The sequence below is a fragment of the Dasypus novemcinctus genome, chromosome 5 (assembly GCF_030445035.2).
Source record: "Dasypus novemcinctus isolate mDasNov1 chromosome 5, mDasNov1.1.hap2, whole genome shotgun sequence".
NCBI lineage: Eukaryota > Metazoa > Chordata > Mammalia > Cingulata > Dasypodidae > Dasypus > Dasypus novemcinctus.
Window position 1 is genome coordinate 37845680 of NC_080677.1, and position 22750 is coordinate 37868429.

At 38.7% G+C, this 22750-nt stretch overlaps 1 protein-coding gene across 1 annotated transcript in view; it reads right to left on the reverse strand.

The window, feature by feature from the left end:
- The window catches only part of DNAH11 (dynein axonemal heavy chain 11), a 372691-nt gene that overhangs the window by 250779 nt on the left and 99162 nt on the right, over positions 1-22750 (reverse strand). The window contains exons 26-29 of the mRNA XM_071215123.1: positions 21253-21477; positions 19414-19505; positions 18059-18185; positions 2252-2401 (exon numbers count right to left, since the gene is read on the reverse strand). Coding sequence (XP_071071224.1) covers positions 2252-2401; positions 18059-18185; positions 19414-19505; positions 21253-21477 — 594 coding nt within the window. The remainder of the gene's footprint in view (positions 1-2251; positions 2402-18058; positions 18186-19413; positions 19506-21252; positions 21478-22750) is intronic.

A 22750-nucleotide genomic window follows, 5' to 3' on the forward strand; every position in this document is an offset into this window, starting at 1 on the left:
TCCCTACTGATTCTCATCTTCTCACTTGTCAGAAATTAGACAGTAGGAGAGTATAAGAGATAGGACAACTGCTGACTTGTGAAAATTAGTCCTTTATCAAAAATTCATTTCCAGTTTTTGGTTTTTTTTTTTTTTTTTGGCTCCCACAAGTACATTTCAGCCAGTTTTCCATCCTATTCAAATACACTTTGTTTTGTTTATCCATGTATTTGTTTCTATGAGATAATAATAAAAGGATGCCTATACTATATGTAAATTATTGACCATAGCCACAAAGAACAATGACTGCAATAAACAATCCAAGGATCACATAAGATGCTGAAGACCAGTTTTTCCCTTGTTCCTATGGAGATGGCAGCAGCATTCCTAGAACCTTTCCTCTTGAGAACTGGGAAGGAGTACTATATCGTTAGTGAGCTGACATCCTTTTCTCCTGAAAGAAAAAGGAAGCACTATGCTGGGAATGGCTCCAATATCTTTTAAAAAGAGCCTTTGCCTCTGAGTTCATAGCTGTGCTTTGCTTAAAATCATGAGTTCAGGGTCTCTAATAATAGGATCCTGCATCTCTGTTTTAGCGACCTAGTACCACGCTCACTGTCACCAGGCAATGAGGTCCCTCAGTAAGTCAGTCGTCTTTTGCACATCTCCCAGATACCATGGGATCCACATCCTCAACATGGCCATTGTCCTCAAGGATTTTCCATTCCATTTGGGAAGATCAAACTTGCTTGTATGTTGATGTATCAGGTCCCTTCCACGTAAGTATGTCAACAACTGCACCTTAATGCACTATGATCTGAGAACTAAACTCTGATGAGTGTTTCATTCCTGCCTTCATGGTATTTCATAACCTTCTAGCTAACCCTCTATGATAGCCATTACTACCTTCCATTATCACTAATTATATTTATATCCATCTCTTCAACTAGCCTAAGAGCTCCTCAAGGACATACACTCTGTCTTCTTCATTTCTGGACCCCCTAAATCCTAACTCAGCATCTGGTACACAGTAGGTATTCAATAAACAATGACTGAAGAAAATACAGATGGTCTAAATTAGAAGGAACCAATCATAAAAGTGTCAAAAAATTTAAAAAAAGGACCTAAACCAAAATCATCTTTTTGCAAAACAAAGGAAAGTCAAGGGTGAATGTGGTATATGCTTAAAAGTCTCTAGCATAAGTTGTTTATATAGAATAAATTAGAGCAGTATAAAAACTTCCAATATCAAAGGCCCCTGCTAGTGACAACCACATCTGTCAAATGGCATATCTTCCTTCTGGGCACCGTTCCAGTCGGCCAGCAGTCTGCTGGGGAGGGAGCAGACAGCAACATACTTTTGTCAAGATAGTTTATGATGACTTTTTCTAATCATTGTAATAATATCCTAAAAAGCCCAGGAGATCAAAAATATATTTTAATCAAAGTATTCCACCATCTGCTTCCCCTTCATTTGGCAGGATTTTTCTGGAACAATATTAAAAACCAACAGAGAGGAGTAGAGAAAACTCCAGTAAGAGATTGCAATCACATTCCTGCAAGGCACACTTAAGCAACCCTCTGTCCCCACCCAAAGGGTTCTCTGATAAAGGCTACTACCTTAGTTACTCCGTGGATTAACTCAAGCTAAATGAGCAGCATCATAAAATGATTCAATGTCTCTATCATCAGCACACACCAAAAGCTCCCTCATCAATTATAGTGAAGCTTTCTTTGGATAAACGTTCAGAATATTTTTGAGGTATGTGGCTGTGAGAGAAGAGACTGTGCTGACTTAACTGTGCATGTGACATTGGCTTGGTGGAGTCAGTCATCTTTATTTATGAGCAGCTGCTTACAGCAATCGCTTCATAACATTGAACCACAAAGCATCTTTAAAACATGCTTTATTCCAAGGTGCTCCTTCACTATAACCCTTCCCTGTGTTCTCAGAGTAGTGGTGAAGACAGTATATGTTTTGTAGTACTCAGTCACTGGGTTGCATTCGTTACTAATTCTTGGATCCGCTCAATTTGTGATAGTCCTTTCTCTCTAGTTCAACTCCTAGCACCTCTGAGATCTGACTGGGTGCTGAAGCTAAATGAACTGAAACTGGGAGGCAGGGTAGAGTAGCTCTCTGTCATATCTCTGAGCACAAAACTCCCCAGAGCCTGATTTGGCCTCAGTGGATGTGTTCTTGTTCAAGTTAACCTTTTAAAAAATATCCTGCAAATATTCCCCTAGTATAAAAACCTTAAAAATCAAATCTTACATGGCCTAAGCATTCACATTCGGCTTGGAATGAAACATATTCCTTTTCCTTGCTGTACATTCCCACTGCTGTGTGTGCAGAAACATGCTCATTGTCCTCAAACTGCAGATCTGCAATGCTGTCAAAGAGTTTGGCAAGGTGATGTGTTACCTAAAACAAAAGAAGAAGAGATAAGGGCTTGGCTACATTTTGGTAATCTCGGGATGATGCTATATAAATTTGTAAAAACATCCTTTATGGAGTTACAGAGTTGTCTCAAAATGTTTTCTTCAGAATAAATCACTCTTAAAATTCCAGAGTTTGAAATGAACTTGATGGAGAAGTGGCCATGCACTGTGGTTCCACCATTACCAGTTGGGTTATGGACACATACCATGTAAAGTGACCAATTTTCTGCTTGAAGATGGGAGGCACACTAACCTCTCTCTGCACTAGATATTCTTGCAAACTCTCATCCTGTTGGGAATTTTGTGATCAAGTTTTAAAAGTTCAGACTAATATTATTAATCTACACTATAAAAAGCTATATTAAACTATCTGAAACAAAAATGTAAATTAGATATAACCTTCATTTGGGTCTGATATTACAGGACATTTGCTCTGGAGCTTACTGGAGTGCCACAGCAACTCTGTTACAAAAGATAAGGAAATCGGGGCTAAAATATTAGGTGACATCTCCAAGTTGGCATTGCAATTAAATTTAGAACCTTTAATTCCAAGCCACATCTACAAAGTTTAAATTCTTCCGGTATCATAACCACTTATATCCAAAGTGTTAGTTTCTCCAAAGGAACCCCCCAAAATAACACACTGAAGTCTACCTTGGTTCCAGACAATTTGAAAAATAAAACAAAACCACAAATTGAAAGACAAAATATCAGCATTTGATCTGCAAGGGGCCAGTTTGGAGAATGAAGCATAACTGGTCTCCAAACAGAACCCCGGAATTAGCAACACATATCACCTGGGCATGTCAGTGCAGACTGCTGGACATAAAGGAAAAGATGTGCTTTTTGTAGGTAGGCTCATGCCCAAGAAGAGGGAGGAGGACGGACCTTCTCAATGAGGTAAGGGTTTCTACCTTCCTTGGGGTTGGCTGAGCAAAGGGGCAGAGAGCAGGCCAGAGGAAGAAATATTCTCTCCTTACAACTGCTGAAAATAACAGCTGCTGATAACCAGAAAGTGGTTTGAAGATGTACAGCATTCCCCAGCATACAGGCTTCATCTCTGTAATGAGTTTTTGCGTGCTTTTTGTTTTTAATGAAAGATTTTATTTTTAAATTTTTATTAAATTGTCTTTTTTTTAAAGATACATGGATCACAAAAAATGTTACATTTAAAAATATAAGAGGTCCCTACATATCCCTCACTCCACTCCCCCACTCCTCCCACATCAGCAGCCTCTTTCATCATTGTGGCACATTCATTGTATTTGGTGAATACATTTTGAAGCACTGCTGCATCACATGGATTATAGTTTACATTGTAGTTTACACTCTCCCCAGTCCATTCAGTGGGTTATGACAGGATATATAATGTCCAGCATCCGTCCCTGCAATATCATTTGTTTCTAAATGCAATGTAACTGGACTTGATAACTAGAGGGCAGCAGCTTCTAGAGGGCAGTTCATTTCTACAGGAAGTAAACTGCCAGCAGAAACAATGGCAACCTGCCTCTATTTCCTGCATGATGAGACCAATACTGATATTGGTAAGAAACCCCTTAAGAGTGATATCATATTTGAAGATTTTAGCCTATTCTGCAGTTTTAGTATTAAAGAAAGTCACAGGAAGAAGTATTCTGAGTTTAAAACAGGTGAGTTATGATGACCCTTTGTTACTTTAAAAGTTAGACAAGAACTGGGCCTTATTTTGGAATATATGATAATCTATTTCCCAAATATAAGAGCTAGATTCATTTATAATTTCCTTACTCCTGATTCTTTTACCCCTTTTATTTGAACCTATGATTAGAACTATACCCATCAAATATATGTCCCAGAGACTTCAATCTTCAGTTTGTCCATATGCTGGTTGAGCCCTGAATCCCAGCACAGTTGGAGCCACACCTACTCTCCAGTTCTTCGGACTCACCCAGGACAACTAATGAGGATGATGATGGACAAGTTCCATCCCCAAAAAGAGTATGTACAACAGTAAACAAAACAGCTCCTTCCATCTACCCTGTACGATCTAAGACCCCTCTCAATCTGAAGCAGGGCAGATATCATCCCAAATTCCTCAAGACTGTGGAATGAACAAACATAAGAGGAGAGTGTAACCAGGGACCAAAGCAGATGTATTCTTATTGTAATTATTAGCGTGTGGTAACAGAAGAACTTGTAAGAAAACAGTGGTTACTAGAGGTTCTGAGGGGAGGGGAAGGGATGAAGAGGAGGAACACAGCATTTTCAGGGCATTGGAATTGTTCCACATGATACTGCAATGGTGGACACAGGCCATTATACATTTTGTCAAAACATATAAAACTGTGCAGTGCAAAGTGTAAATCACAACATAAACTAAAGACTTTGGTTAGTAGCAATGCTTCAATGTTGGTTCATCAGTTGTAACTAATGTACCACACTAACGTAAGATGTTATTAATAGGGGAAAATGTGGGTGGGGGAGGGGTTGGGTTATATGGGAATCCCCTATACTTTCAATGTTACTTTTCTGTACTCTAAAACTTCTCTAAAACTAAAGTTTATTATCACCAAAAAAAAAATTGACAAGATTGGGAAGTGGAGGTGGTTCAAGAAATTGGGCTCCTGTCTACCATAGAGGAGGTCCAGGGCTCAATTCCCAGGGCCTTCTAATGGAGGCGAGCTGGCCCATGCAATGCTGACCCACTCGGAGAGCTGGTGCAGCAAGATGCAACAAAAAGAGACACAGAAGACAGACAGTAAGAGATGCAGCAGACCATGAAGCTAAGGTGGCTTCACTCCAGTTATGTTCTGAGGGAAGATACCTGTTTTTTAACTGAGGTGGACCCTGTTGCCCTCAGATTTCTGCATTTCTAATGAGGTCTCTCTGTAGTCATTAACACAAAATAAAAATCCCCCCTTCCAGTTAGCCATTTGGAAATATGTCTTATTTTACAGCTAAACCACATATTTTTCTGTAAAAAAATAACTAACACCTCATGGGCCCCTCTTTATATTTCACTGAAGGAATAGAAAGGATTTGAACACTTCAAATCATAAAAAAGAGAGCTGATAGCATCATCAGATTTTAAGTAGATTTCCAAATGCTAGCAACAAAAATTGAAATGCTGTCTCCCCTGTTGATAGTAAATTAGGTGCGTCCCTCTAGTGAGCTGATATGCAGGCTGCCCTTGCCCTGCATAGTAGTGTAGCATCCAAAAAGAAAGCCCGTGCAAGCTGAAATCATGCCAAAAACCTTAATGCCCACGGGGAAGACTATGATTGCTTGTAGAGTTTGGTAGGACTAGGGCAGTGCCTACTCTAGGGCCAATTATTCCCCACCACTGAGGCAAGACCCTCTAAGTACTCTACCAACGCCCCATAGGTAATAAGGTTGTAAGGGAAGGAAACACACACTCGTCCTGGCGCCGGGTGTGCATTAGACACTGTTCCTCTGCAGGGCCCTGGCATGAGACTGGCATACAGGTCTATGAATGCACATGCTTGTCTCATCTTTTGTGTATAGCTTATTAAAGTATTAATATAGTTTTAATAAGTAAATATATTTAGGTTGCAGGACTCATCTTCATACAGTTAAAACAGAAAATAAATAAAAGTCTGTATACTTGGGAAAAAAGAAAAAGAACCTCCAGGCTCTGGTAGTTTCTTTGTATACCTGCACTGAGGGGCCTGTCTGGACCTCCCTAGAGGCTCACTCTCTGCAGCTCTTTCCTCTCCAGGATTCTGTCCCATCCCTTCTAGACACCTTGGGCTCTCTCTGGACTCTCAGCTCTGAGTCCTCAATTCCGAGACTCCCCCACCCCCACCCCCGCACCTGGCCCCCCGCCTGTGCCACAGCCTGGAAACTCTCCCAAGGTTTACGCAGCAGCAGTCCTAGGGCTCGCATCTTGTGTTCCTGGCCTGTCGAGAAAAGCTGCCCTCCGCTGCCTGATGTCCAGCGTCTGGAAAGCATGTTTCATAGCTTTTGTCAAGTGTTTTGGTTGTTTCAGGCAAGAGAATAAATCCTGTCCCTATTACTCCATCATGGCTAGAAGCAGAAGTGTATTTCTCACTATGGTTTCAATTTGCATTTCTGTTGCCTTATGACGTTGAGCAACTTCTCACATGTTTACTTCGTACTAGCATATCTTGTTTTGTGAACTGCCTACTTCAGTATTCTCTGCCCACTTTTATACTAGATTGTTTTATTTTGTTTTTGGTTGGAGGAGTTCTTTACACAATCTGTATATGAGTCTCCTGTTTGTTTAATGTATTACAAACATCTTTCCCTACTTTGTGGCTTGCATTGTTAGTTTCTTAATTGTATCTTTTGATAAGCCAGATTTTAATTTTAATGTAGTCAATTCCATCCACCTTTCCCTGACACTTAATACTACTCTATGTCCAATTTAAGAAATTTTTGCTTATCACAACATCAAGAAGATATTCTCTCTCATACAATGTACAGTTTCATTGTTTTACCTTTCACTATTAGATCCACATCTACCTGCAATTGATTTTTAGATATGGTAGGTGATAGATTCCTCTCCCATTGTTTTTAACCCAACTTTATATCCAGTTGACCTTAGAATCATTTATTGTTTTTATAGTCCACATTCATTTAGATTTACATATATATACACACACACATACATATCTATAGATACATAATACATATATATATATATACAAACATAACTATATATATACAAATTCTTTCAGTATTTTGAAGATGTCACTTCATTGTATTTTAGCTTGTGAAAAGCTGTCAGTCTTACTCTTGGCTCCTTTGAAAGTAATTATCTTTCTGTTCTTTCTTCTGCTTTTAAGATTCAGTTTTTTACTTTTCAGCATTTTTATTAGTTTGACTAGGTTTATTTTTCTTAATAGTTACTCTTCTTGGAACTCATAGTTTTTCTTGAATCTGTAGACAGATGTCCTTCACTAAGTTTGAAAATTCTAAGTTAGGGTCTCTTCAAATTTTTCTTCTGCCCCCTTTCTATTTTCGGGATTCCATTGCTTGTATGTTAGTCTTCATCAACATATTCAAATTGTCACCAAGGCTTATTTTCCTTTTTGTGTTTTCTATCCTTATTTTTGTTTATTCTTGTCTATACATTCTATTCCTCAATCTTCCCTTCAGCTGTATTTAGTCTGCTTTTAAACTTAATTTAAATTCTTTACTTTGACTGTTTTATTTTTAGTTCTAAAATTGCTATTTGATTATTTTATACATTCAAGTATCTGGCTAAAATTCTCCATTTGTCCTTTCTTGTTTTGACTATATTAATCAAAACTACATTATAGTCACGTGTAAAAGCTCTAATATCTGGAGCACCTGTGGATCAGTTTCTATTGCCTCTTTCTTCACTCAAATACTGGTCTTCACTCAAATACTTGCCTCCTTACATACCTGATAATTTTTTACTCAATGCTAGACATTTTTTTAATGAGAAGATGAAGGGATAATTTGAATCTCTGGATGAGATCCCTCTGTAGCACAACCTGAGCTTCAGTTTTTATTTTTTCTTTTCTTTGTCTCCTTCTTTGAAGTTTCATGAGATTGGCAGAAATTCTCTTCAGCTCCCATTCCTCAAATACCTCAAAGGAAAAAGCAGAGCCAGAGAAACTGTGCTTTCCTTCTGCTCAACCTCTTGGCCCCAATGTCTTGACTTCTTTAGTAGTTCTCCAGTGCATTTAAATATTTTATCCAGTTTTCTAGTGTTTCCAGAAGGAACAGTATCCTGATAAAACCTGATCGGCCATAGCTGGAAGCCCTACCCATTGAAGTTAAACTGGTGTGGAACAACCTTTATCAGGTGACATTAAGCCAAGGCCAGGAGCGTGACAGTCTTAGATCCCATAGTAAGGTCTAGAACTCCCTGCTGGCAGGAACCCACATTTTACATGACTTAATTTTTGTATCTCACTTATAACAATGCAGGGATATTTTACTTTAACCCCACATTGTAATAATGCTGATTATGCTATGTAATTTATAAATTGGCTACAGAAAGAATTAAAACTAAAGAGCTACAATAGAATTCTAAATGCAAAATGCAAAAAAAAAATTTATACAATAATACTATTTGTGGTTAACGATATATTAACCATTTTGAAAGAATAATCTCCATAAATATATAGTAAATACCATATTTATTACAAAATTCGATTTATTATTTCCGTGTCCACATCTGAGTGTGTGTGTCCATTAGGTATCAGGCTGCTTTATAGAAAGGCAATCATTTAAAATATGAACTACTCATAAAGTATGCCAAGCAAAGCTGCTCTCACTGGGCAGTTTCTGTGACAAACTCCTCTTCCATGAGCAGCCTCTATTCCTCCCTGCTCAGTTGAAGGTAAATAGAGTCAATAGCAAAATGGCCAAAGTCATGACCATGTTCTTTGTCTGTATTTCTTTTTTCTTCTTTTTTCACATTCCTTTTCCAGTCTCATCCTAAACTCAGGGGTTCCTTTCCTCAATTTTAGGTATATAATAGCCGTCCAGCTTTCCACTTCCTCTAGAAAAATTGAGATTGATTGATGTTAGCTAAACGAAAACTCATTCATTCTTGCATGTCCTCAACTAAACACTTGCATGTGGAGCCTTTTTCCTCCTAAGGAGGACTATCCCCTTGCCAGTGAAGGTGGTTATGAGTGGTTCACTATACGTGATTATTGGTTCCACCAGCTTGAGTCCTGAAATTCCTGATTCCTGAGACACTTTTACTCTATGATGAAGCTAACTAAATGGAAGCACTATACATTAACATACTGTCCTTCTGGGAATGTGGGGTCTGGATATTTGCCCCTTTAAGATTTAGCAATACTTTTTTTATTTTTTAAGATTTATTTTATTTCTTTCTCTCCCCTTCCCTCCCCCCACCCCAGTTGTCTGTTCTCTTGTCCATTTGCTGCGTGTTCTTCTTTTTGTTCACTTCTGTTGTTGTCAGCAGCACGGGAATCTGTGTTTCTTTTTTGTTGTTGTTGCATCAGCTCTCCATGTGTGCGGCGCCATTCCTGGGCAGGCTGTAATTTCTTTTGCACTGGGCGGCTCTCCTTACGGGGCACAGTCCTTGTGAGTGGGGCTCCCCTACGCGGGGGGCACCTCTGTGTGGCACAGTACTCCTTGCGTGATCAGCACCACGCATGGGCCAGCTCCACACGGGTAAGGAGGCCTGGGGTTTGAACTGCGGACCTCCCATGTGGCAGATGGACGCCCTATCCACTGGGCCAAGTTTGCTTCCCTAGCAATACTTTTTATCACCTAATATTAAGACCACTTCTCACAAGTACCTATCTGAATGTCTTATGTCCATTAAAGGAATATGTTTAGTACCATCTGTCTCATCATTGCAATTTAGAAGATTTCTCAAAACACAAGTTGGCAAATTTTCTCTTAGTAGAATTTGTGCTCATGCCCTTGTAGGACATTTCTTGATGCAAGCAAATTAAACATTCTTAAGTATATATATTCCTGATCTTGTAATTTGGGAAATTCACTGTGGTCTCAATTTCCATAGTAGAGACTTTCTTAGTAGGAATGTTACAACAAGTAAAAAGAAACAGGTTAAATTAATTTAACATTGTATTTAACCTAATACATCCAAGAGATTACCATTTCAATATGTAATTAATATAAAAATTATTAATGAAATCTCCTTACATCATTTTCTTTGTACTAAGTCTTTGAAACCTGGTATATATTCTATATTTACAGCACATTTCAATTTGGATTTTTGCATTTAAAATACTTGATCTAGGTTTAGATCTCATAAAGCACACAAACTCACCTTATACTAAACACCAGTTTTCCAAAAATGGAATCAAATATCACTTTTAATTTAAATCAATTAAATTTTATTAATCAATTATTTTAATTAATAAATTAATTAAAATTCAAAATTCAGTTCCTTGGTTGCCACATTTCAAGTGATCAGTAGCCACATGTGGCTCATGACTACCCTATTAGACAGCACAGATATAGCTAATCACACAGGTTGTACTTCTTTAGTACATCCTGGAGAAACTTCCACTAATCATCACATAGAGGATAAGGGAAGAGAAAAATGTGGCAAATCTTCTAGGAGAAAAAGACCTTTCCGGTAATTAGGACTCAATGTCTTGCAGTATCTTGGCTATCAGCTATTTTGTAACAACGTGGAAGTACACAAAGCAATAAATTGTCATATCATTCCTAGTTCACATGAAAAATACAAATGCTCTGCAGCCTCAGAGGGGAAAAAATTCAAAGAACCTAAGTACAGAATCATATAACAACTTCAAACCCATTGCACGTAACTACTGCACCTTGCCAATGAATCTTGCAGATACCCTTTTAAGTTTCTATTTCCATAGCAACTACCAGAGACTTTTGACCATTAAGGTTAAACAACACCCATATCCACAATCTTTAGATAATCCATGCCTGCTAAATTCTTGCCATTGTGAGGTCAGAATGAATTTTGGGAGCAGAAAGCCTTTTTAAAACTTGACCTTAATCAAGCTTACCAATAGTAATCAATGAAGGCATTCAAAACACAAAAATCTCATCATTCTGACATTCCAACTCAGTATCTTATATCAGAAATCTCTTTTACAGAATGGAAGCTGTAATGATATCACACCTCTTAGGCTGATAAAATTCCACAATTAACTGCAGAAGCTCTCACTCTTAAAAGTGTGGGTGGGTGGAAGGGGGGGTGGCCTGAAGAATTCGAGTCATTCACAAAATGTCAACAAGAGTTATCAGCCCACAAAGGATGCCTTTTATGGCGAAATTGCATTGTTATTCCACAAGCTGTGGTTGTCATGTTATCTGGTCACCCTACAGGGAACACATTCAGGAATGTGAGCACAAAAGGGAGAGCTGTGTCTGGGGGTCTGAAACAGACTCTGATGTTGAAAACAGGGTAAGGGAGAGAGTAGCAAGGCCAGGCTAGTTGGCATAACTGCCCAAAGCATTAACTCTTCCATCGTAAGTGACTAACACTTGAGGGTGTGTGCTGACTCTGTAGAACCATCAGGAAAAGAAGCTGCTTGTGGCTCTAGATGACTCAAATTGCCCAGAGCTCCCACGTGCCTATTTGTGCCACAAAGGCGGCCAAGCATTTTTAAAATATATTGGAACTTTATTTTTTTAGTATTTTATGGGATACCATTTTATGTGGCTTTGAAATGTTCAAAGTTTAACTGGTGTAACAAAAATATCTTAATGAAAGTGAAGCAGGCTAGTAAGATAGGGAATTAATAGATGGATCTGGAACCTGGCAAGAAGTCCACGTGGACATGAATAACCCCAAGACGGCTGCTGGAAGACCCTCCCCGAGATTCTGCCAGTCAGAAGAAGACTTCCTCCAGAAGCCAGAAGAAGCCCCAAAATTCCCTAAGGACTTTATATTGGGCCCTCCTGGGAGACTGACAGGAAAAATAAGCAATCGAAACAGCAAACAGCTGGAACTCCTCCCCTGCCATTAGCAAAGGGGTGGGCTAATCAACAGTTCTAAAGGCAGGCCCCAGGCCTGAGCTTGCTCTCTTTCATGCGCTTTCTCACCTGTCGATCCATTCTGCCCTCTGTGCTGTACTCTCACCATTTTTCCTCTGCCGTGTGGCCACGCAAGTAAACCTGGGGATTTATAACCTATAATGGGAATTGCAGCCTGTAAATCAGACTTCTTTATCACTTTTCAACCCCTTCCTCTCTGCCTGGGACCCCTGTTCCGTTATTTTCTCCCATTTCTCTTCCCTCCCTACCTGAATAAATTACTGGCCTAACTCACCCGATGTGCTCTTGAAATTCATTTCTGCAGCATAAGTCAAGAACCTAAATAAAATCCAGTTTAAAAAGCACATTTTAAGCACTCTTTGAAATAATAAATAATATGAATCTTCTTAAAATTTCAAAATGTATCAAAAATCTAAGCATTTCAAAGTTGGAGGGCTAGAAAAACGGTGAGCTGCATTTACACTCTTGCCATATGACCAGACCACTTTTGCTGCTAAGCAGAAAGACCTACCCTCTCATGCTTCCTGACCTTGGAGTGTATTATAAAGCTACAGTAGTCAAAACAGCATGGTACTGGCAGAAAGAAATACACATTGATCAATGGAATAGAATTGAGAATTCAGAAACAGTCCCTCACCTCTATGGTCAACTAATTTTTGATAAACCAACCAAGTCCACTTTGCTGGGACAGAACAGCCTCTTCAACAAATGGTGCTGGAAGAACTGTATATCCATAGCCAAAAGAATGAAAGAGGACTCCTATTTCATTCCCTATACAAGAATCAACTCAAAGTGGATCAAAGACATAAACATAAAAGCCAGAGTGATAAAACTCCTAGAAGATAATGTAGGGAAACATCTACAAGACTTTATAGTAGGTGGCAGTCTCTTAAATCTTAAACCCAAATCACAAGCAACAAAAGAAAAAGTAGATAAATGCACCTCCTCAAAATTAAACACTTCTGCACCTCGAAGGACTTTGTGACCAGGGTAAAAAGGCAGCCTACTCAATGGGAGAAAATATTTGGAAATCATACATCTGACACCAGTCTCATATCCATGATATATAAAAAGATCCTACAACTCAACAAGAAAAAACAAATAACCTAATTTAACAATGGGCAAAAAACCGGAATAGACATTTTTCTAAAGAAGAAATACAAATGGTGAAAAATCAACCGAAAAAATGTTCAACATCACTGGCTATTAGAGAAATGCAAATTAAATTTACAACAAGATTCATTTCACACCTACTAGAATGGCCACTATTAACAAAACAGAGAGGATGTGGAGAGATAGGAATGCTTTTTTCACTGTTGGTGGGAATGCAGAATGACAACCACTGTGGAAGTCTGTTTCATGGTTCCAAAGGAAATTAGATATAGCTCTACCATGTGCCCAGGCAATACTTTTAGTAGGTATACACCCAGAAGAACTGAGAGCAGTGACACGAACAGACATCTGCACCCCATGTTCATGGCAAAATTATTCACAATTGCCAAAAGATGGAAATAACCCATGTGTCCATTAACTGATGAATGGATAAACAAACTGTGGTATATATACCCAATGGAATATTATTAAGCTGTAAGAAGAAATTAAGTCATATACTATATGACAACATGGATGAACCTGGAGGACATTATGTTGAGTGAAGCAAGCCAGGCACAAAAGAACAAATATTGTATGATTTCACTATTACGAACTAAAAATAATGAGCAAACTAATGGAGTTAATAGCTAGAATATAAATCACCAGAAAATAGATAGCGGTTAGAGATTAGAAAACTGAGATTTAATCTGAGCAGAACTGGTAAAAAGTTGTTTGTAAATGTTTGCAAATCAATAGCAATGGTAAAAGCACATCATCATAGGATTTGTAATTACTAGCACTAGCATGTGGGTATGACAGGGTTTTTCTTTTTTGAGTAATGAAAATGCTCTAATAGTGTTTGAAGTGATGAATGCACAACCCGGTGATTATAACAAATGCCATTTGATTGGACACTTTAGATAAATTATATGATTTATGAACAAAAAAATAGTAGTGTGGGTCAGGGGAAAAATACACCAAATGTAAGAAAGTGGCTATAGTTCGTGTTTTTGATAATGTTCTTTTAAAATATGTTACAAACATTTCACAAGAAAGCAAGGTGTTGGTGGTGGGGTGACGCGTGGGAGCCCTGTATGATGTTATGCATGTTTGTTTTGTAAGTTCACAGCTTTTACTATATACACTTATTATTTATGTATATTTATGTCTGAATGATAGACTTCAATAAATTGTTTTTAAAATAAAAAAAAAAGGAAAAATACCCACCCTCTTCTTTCAGTATGAAGAACATAGTCCTGCTGCTGGCATTCGTCAGAACGTCTGAGTGGATTCCAAGATCATCATATTGTTATTTTAACCTCCATCTGCATTAATAATTTAAAATCTTTTTCATGCCCTACATTATTTAGTGGTAGGACCACTACCTATAAGCAGTGTACCCAAAATCCAGGAATTTAGAACTCATGATTAAAATGCCATGAATGAGGCAGATGGCAGGAGGCCACAATATGCTACACTGATAATACAGGAGACAGCACTCTGTAAAATACTAGAAATAATGCTGCAAAAATAAAAAAAAAAAATTGAAAGGGTATACTTTCAAGTTTGCAAAAAAAAACCATCATGTAACTAAGCAAGGATAATGGAATAAAAGAGTTGATATCAAGGATGCATATAACTGTGAGCCAACATGTTGTTTGGCTAGACTAAGGCATGAGGCATTTTTTTTTCGTGATTTGAAAGGACTTGAAGAGAGCTGGTGATAAGAGTATGTTGTAACCTCAACTTAGACTTAAGTTCAGGACAAGGAGGCACTGAGTAGCTGCATGTTCTGAAGTGAGCAGAAACAGTGAGGAACACAAACTCCCTCCAGGGCTTAATAAGACACTTCTCAACTCCCTGCTTCCTGTCTACTTCCATACACCCAGTCCTACGGAAAGTACTAGAAGGAGGAAGGGAGAAGGCAGAGGCCATCCACATATCCATGAGTGATCAGCCCAGAGGGGGAGGTCAGGGCTATTCCCTGACTCCCTGTGGGGTTAGGTGAAGGCTGTGCTTCTCCCAACTTCACCCTAAGGTCAAGTGAGAGAAGCTGAGAAAAGCCCCAAGGAGGAAGAGGTGGAGGGAGCTGGGTTTCACTGCCAAGAGCAAGACTGGAAGAGCTGAGGTGGAGTTGACTCTGCCACGTATCTCCCTGCAGGATTCTCCTCATCTCCTGAGGATTCACACGTGAGTTCCACACGAGAACCCGCATAGATGCCCACTGGTGAGGGTGAGGGTAAGGGCTGACAGTCCCTGCTGACCAGAAACAAATGCAGCAACAATCATTAAGAAAGTGCAAAACCGACAGACCACACCCCTACCCTCCCTCCATGATAAATGGGTAGGGAAGAGGAAAAAAAGAATCAGTCGCCCTCTCAACTCCAAGTTCATTATGTGAAAACCTGGCCTGGACATGGATGTGAGATTGGAATTTTGAACTAGACAGGGCTGAGTTACTTTCGTGGTTTTTGTTTTTAATTTTTTAGATAAGAAAATGGGACTAGGAAGTTTCAATACCTGCCCAAGATGTTATAAAGGAGTCTGCTACTCACTGGAAAGATATTCCAGAGACCGCATTTGAGATAAGGATTACAGAGTCATGGAATTAATGCTGTTCAATAAACCAGTCACATGAGTGTTTATTGTGTTTAAAGAACATAATAGAAAGAAAATGCTATCATAGTTACAGATTAATGCATCTCTGCTCTAATTTACATTTTGAAAATTAGGACTTAATTTTAGGCATATTAGCTTTGCGAGATCTTCAGGAACAAGATCCTGGAATAAAAGAAGGCCCCCTATACCTCCTGCAACCAATCATGCCCGGCAAAGTGTGCAACTGCTGGGCCAAGGACACCTTCAGTGGATTCCTGAAGCCAAGTATCGTTCTAACTGCTATGTCTAAAACTAGTTTTTTAAAAAGCATCTAATAGTGTGCTACTGACATAAGCTGTGAGAGAGATACGCTGGTTTCTAGTCAATTGAACCAGAGGGATTTTATTTACAAAGCCACCTGGGATTTAAAGTACCTGTGTGGCAACCCTGGAAGCATTGCCAAGGTTGACCAATAACTCTGTTATCAATAACAAGCCTACACTTGTATGATAAACATGAAAATGAGCCATCCAATTGAATTTGTCTAAAATGAACTGATTAATGAGAGATAAATTATCAAGATAAATATTGTGTCCAAAAAGCAGCAGAATTCAGGGACCTATGGTGTGAAGAGACACATATTCCAAAGAAAATGGCCTAAAAATATCTAATGAAAAAAAATTTTTCCCTAGAAAAAAAGAATGGAGATAACTCCATAATGATCAACGATTTAGCTTAAAATAATCTGCTATACATGGTCAACTCTAGGAGTAACCACCTAAATCAATGGTAACAACTCTAAGATCTAAATCAGGGGTTCTTAACCAGGGGTTAAGATTTCAGGGGGTCTGTGAGCTTGAACTGAAAATTCAAAAAACCATTATTCTTGTGGGAATGTGTTGGTGCAGGTGCGATATTAAATAATATTAAGTAATATACAGTATAGTGTGGACCTAGTATGATTTTTATTTTGATGTACCATGTTCTGAGTGCAGTGAGTAACTGCCTGCAAAAAGGATGGTAAGGACGGGGAGATGGTTTTATGATGCCATGGGAAAACTCGAATTTCTAAATGTTTGCTGAAAATGACCCTTTGAACGGATGTTGAACCGTGTTAGGTTATCAGGTATTGAAATCATGGGAAAGTTGTAAAACGTAATTTTGAATAATCCTAAAATTTAATTTAAAGACATGCCAATGTTGAGTGTCATAAAACTGTCTGTTGCTACATTCTGAGAAGGGGTCCGTGGTTTTCACCTGACTGGCAAAGGGGTTCATGGAACCAAAAAGGTTAGGAACCCCTGATCTAAATCAATGTGGAACAATTGAATGGGTATAAGAAAAAGGCAGTATCCTCAAAATCTTTGTGGGAAGGGATCCTTTGGGGTTGGTACAGTGTGTCTCTGATCTGTGCTCTCAGACCACAAAAGACAATAGCTGCTTTCATTCATTTTAGATATTGACATGGGGCCTGGCAAATGAGTAGTATATTAATTTTGCAGAGAAGGAACCTGTATTAGTCAGGGTTCTCTAGGGAAACAGAATCAACAAGGGATATCTATCAATAGTAAGATTTATCAGAGTCTCTCACGCAGCCATGGGGATGCACAAGTCCAGGTTCCAAAGGCAGGCTGCAACTAGGGGCTTCGATGAAAGTCCAGTGACAATTCTTGATGAGTTCTGGGAGATGTTGGCTATCCAAAGTCTAGCTGGGAAATTCTCTCTCAGGGCTGAAATCACTTCCCCTTTTAAGGGATTCAACTGATTGGGTTAAGCATCACTCATTGCTGATGGCAATCTCCCTGACTGATGTAATTATAACCAGCTATCTATGATTTACCACTGCAGTAAAGTCAATGGTGACTAAAGTCCATAAATGCCCTTGTATTACAGTTAGGTCAGTGCTTGCTCGACCAAACAACTGGGCACAATTACCTGGCCGAGCTGACACAATAGCCTAACCATCACAGAGCCTGAAACTGTACAAATTCAGCTCTGACAGCACTGAAGCCTAGTTCAATTTAATAATCATGAAGGTTATTCTGGATATGAGGCTGTAGTAAGAAGGTACCAGACATGACATTATTCCAACAGGTGAGTCCTCCTCCCCTAATACGCTGCTAACTAAGCCAGGGATGTGCAGTCCTCGTGCTGAATTCTGGGGGATTGCGGAGTCAATGTTTCCTCCCACTAACTTCTTTCAGGAGCCTCGTACATTTAATACCCTTTCCCTTTACTGAGGATGAGAAAGCTAAATCTTCCTATTGCATTTAGCACAGCCTCTGACATCATTATTAAAGATTCTTAACGCACAGCAATAAACTCCATTGCTACATTAAGAATCTTTAACTGCAGATGTTCTAGTTCCTGCTACATGTGAGATGGTGGTGGCATTTGACAATAAAAGAGAATACATGACATTCCTTAGCTAACATGGTATTGTACGAGACTTTCAAAAATATATTACCTGTTTAGGCTGAGCTCCCTTTGAGAGAATGTCAAGTAAGTCAGCAGAAGAGATGAAATAGAAGCGAGGAAAAGCTACACGCTTTGTCTCCAGGTATTCAGTAAGAGCTTTTTCACAAAGAGAGAGCCTATATGAATGAAAAATCTTGTTAAGCATATCTTGCTCATTGTCAATTTTCACAAAACTGCAAAAACAAACAAATAAAACACCCACCTCCTTCTCATCTTTCCATTCATTACTATAAGCTCACTGTTTAACAGGTCACCTACCCCTTTCTCTTTGACACCAACACCTTGTTTATGATTAATGTACAAATAATGCCAAGTAGGAAGACACACATACACCAACAGCTGAGGCTAAACATAGATCAAAGTTAGGCTTACGTCACTCACTACTTTTTTTAACAACACTCTAAATCAGCAGTGGAGATGACTGGGGTTTGGCATGACTCAACCTAAGCACAGCATGCAGTGCTAAAGTGTAACTGGCTTAAGGTCTTTCTTTTCCCACAGAATGTCTGTAAAGTACAAGGGACTTCAACGCTCTCATATTCAGAGGAGTCATGAGATCCAGAATCATTTCCACTTAAACATTATTAGCCCAGCAGAGATGGCCCAGAGGCAGAACCCCCAAACTCTCAAAGAACTCTGGCTAAACAGAAAAAATTAACTTCTGTAGAAATTCACCCTTTAAAAATTATGACCAACTTGAACTCTGAAAACCTTTACAAAATTATAATTTTGCTTGTATATATATATGTAGAGAGAGAGATGTTTGTCCTACTTTGCAATAAAGAATTATCACAGTTTTACACAAACCTCTCCTTTTAGCAGCTAATCTACCCATTTCTAATCAAAAGCCAGAATATTCTCTTGACCACTAGCTGTTATGGAATTATATATGAATATTATTTTACAAATGGCCATCAGAACAAGGATTTCAAAAGTGTTAATATGCTAAGTACAATTTCTAATAAAATGATACTACATACAAATTCAAGGGCTAAAAATAACTGAATGCAACTCCAATTCATGGAGTAGAGAAGCTTGATAAATATTTGTAGGATTGATAAATGAAGTGATTAATCAATCATGTTAATTCTCTTATTAATAAGATATTTTAGATTTACTATTATAGAGCCTTTTAAGAAAAAAAAAATTGTATTTGTTGATATTTATTCACAACATAGATGTACCACCTAATACATGCAAGGCAACTAGACAATAATAAGCAAAATTGTAAAATAATTTAGTAGAGGTTACACCTACAATAACATGGTGTTAAATACTACTAGACCCTTGAAAGGATTTTCCTAAGATTTCAATAGATTGATCATTTTATAACTTTATTCTTACCTGTACTGTAAATCTCTAAGTTTTTCATAGAGATTAGGTCTGCACGTTGCTTCTAAAACATTTTTTATTTTAGCTGTGTTGAACATTAACTCCTGTATAAAAATACAACACGGAGTCCTTAATATTATAAATTAATTTTCTAAATTTTCCATCTATTTGGGGGATTATAAATGAAGAACTATGAAGAAACAATGTTAAGGAGACTTCTAAAAATCTCTAACACCAAATCTTTTCACTTTTGCTTTTAAAATGTCGGAGGAAGATAAAAAAGTATAATTACACAAATCTATTAAGATAAATTATTTTTGTTTTTTTTTTTTTGGTTTGGTTTGTTTTAGGTTTCAGGGCCATGGATTGAAATCAGGACCTTGTATGTGGGAAGTTGGTGCTCAACCACTGAGCCACAATGGCTCCCTTAAGTTGGTTTTTTCAATTGTTTGCTTTTGCTGTTTGTTTTTTGTTTTTAGGAGGCACCAGGAACCAAACCTGAGACCTTCTGTGAGAAACAGGCACTCAACCGCTTCAGCCATATCTGCTCCCCCTCAAGATACATCTGATGGGCATTACCGCCATTCCTAGGTCCACACAGAATTTCTTTTACAACCCCCCAAAAAAAGAGAGAGAGAGAGAAGCACAAAATCCCAGCAAACATTCATTTATGAAGATAAGACAAGTGCTAAACAACCTATTCTTTCTTCCTCAAAAGTTACACAAATAAGAATTCCTCTGGAAGTTCTGCTACCTTAGCCTGAAAGAAGAAACACCTAATCCCCATTTCTATTAAAAAAAAAAAAGGTATAGCCAATATTCTTTGCTGAAAGTCTCTCAAATCATTTATCATTATTCTGTGAACAATTACATGTGTTCTCCGTGGATCTTGGGGTGGGGGGGACAATTGATCGTCTTACTTTCTTACCTTATGAAAATGAATCTATCTACCCAGCCTTAGTGCAAAGCATTAAAAAAATCTACAGCCTTTGAAACAAATCTGGCCTGTGACCTGGTTTTGTATGACCCAGAGGCTAAGAATGGTTTTTATAATTTTAAATGACTGGGAAAAAAATCAAATAAAGGCAATATTTTCTGACACACGAAAATATGAAATTCAAGTTCAGTGTCTATAAAACTTTATTGGAGCACAGCCACACCCATTTATTCACTTATTGTCTATGGCTTTTTTTGTGTTATAATGGCAGGTTAAATGGTTGTGACAGAGATCATATAACCTATAAAGCCTAAAAACATTTGCTATCCAGCCCTTTACAAAAAACTTTCCCAGCCCCTGGTTACTGAAATACAAAAACACATATGACGGGAAGCGGACTTGGCCCAGTGGTTAGGGCGTCCGTCTACCACATGGGAGGTCCACGGTTCAAACTCCAAGCCTCCTTGACCCGTGTGGAGCTGGCCCACGCGCAGTGCTGATGCAGGCAAGGAGTGCCGTGCTTTGCAGGAGTGTCCCCACGTAGGGGAGCCCCACACGCAAGGAGTGTTCCCCGTAAGGAGAGCCGCCCAGCATGAAGGAAAGTGCAGCCTGCCCAGGAATGGCGCAGCCCACATGGAGAGCTGACACAGCAAGATGACGCAACAAAAAGAAACACGGGTTCCCATGCCGCTAACAACAACAGAAGCGGACAAAGAAGACGCAGCAAATAGACACAGAGAACAGACAACTGGGGCGGGGGGAGAAGGGGAGAGAAATAAATAAATAAATCTTAAAAAAAAAAAACCACACATTTGTTTTTATAAATACAATGCCCTGAATCACATTTCTTTATAAAACTTTCATGTTCCTTTCAAAACTCTGCTAAGATAGAATATAACCCATCTTCTATGAACCTTAAATTCAGCATCTATTCCATCGAATCTTCTAGCATCTTTCACAAGCAGGATTCGAATATCTTCTGAACAAACGAAGATGCTTTCCAGGTGAGACCAAGTTCGCTGGACTTCCATCCAAGTAAAGATGACAGAGTCTGCTATGTTTAATTTATTTTGCCAGCCTAAGACTTGCTCAATGAAATATTCCACATATTTGCTTTGAAGAAGAGTCTGCAACTGAACCTAAAACAAAGGCAAAGAAATTTAAACAGCTATTTGGTAGACCTCAAGCCTCAGGAGGCAGGGACTGTATCGATTGGGTTTATTGCTGTTTCCCAGGACCCAGGATGCAATACCTATGAAAGCATTCAAAAAGTGTTTGCTAAAGGAGTGAATGAATTAATGGAATTAAGAATTCATAGCAACATTTTTCACAAAAGAAGAAAGGATAAATATAAGTAACTGCATTTAATATGTCTTCTACAAGAAGACCATGTATCTCTGTTGTAGCCAGGAAAAAAATTTGGGCACTAGGTGCAGCTTTAGGAATTAAGCTTTACTCTTTCATCCTTTTTCACTCTCCCCCTTGTCGCTCTGCCTATTAATCATTCCAAAGTGTGTTTTTTATCTTGAAAAACAACAACAACAACAACAACAAATATCCCTCCAGGAAAGTCTTCAAGCTTCCATTTTCCTCCCCTTTCTTTACCACCAAGGCTCAAGGCTCTCTTATCACCAAGGTTTCCTTTCATTCCAATGCCAACTGGCTGGCATGTTGTGTAATTCTTTGACACTGAAACCTCAGAAAGAGTAGAATGGTCTTTTCTGCTCTTTCTCCTCCATCTCTAAGTATTTAATACTTTGGACTCTCCCTTTTTGGGGGTTAGGGGGAGCCCATCCCTTGTTTCTAGGATCCCACAGTGCCCTGTTGCTAACAGTTCTCTCCCTCCTGAGCATCTCCCTCCACCTGTTCCCCCAGGACAGCCTTTTCCGAGGCTCTGGTCTCAGCGGCTTTTCATCTTTACCATTCATTATCGAGCTCATCAATTCTCAGGATATCAGTAACCGCCCTATGATGATGATCTCCCAATCTACTTTTCCAACCAAACCTCAGTGCTGGGCTCTTGTTCTGTCTTTCCACTTTTACATAATGTCCCTTATTCTACACATATCAAAAATTATAGAACGCCATCTCTCCAAACCAGTTTCTTTTCCGAAATGCCTCATTCCTAACAATGACAACACTACTGTTACTTTTTCCTCTGAGTAACTTATCTCGTCTACCTTGTTTAGCTCTCGTACCCGGAGAGCTGCTAGCCCCAGAACCACAAAATTCAAAACCACGCATGCTGTGCTCTGGCCTGTGTCTCCAGCCTTCAGAGAAAATAAAGGAAACCAATATTCCAAAGAAAGTTAACTCCTATTCCAATTGAATGGCAGTGCCCTCAGCATTCCAAGATGCTGCTAACATTTGTCCCCACTGACTATAACACCCTTTTCTGCCCATCATATTTTG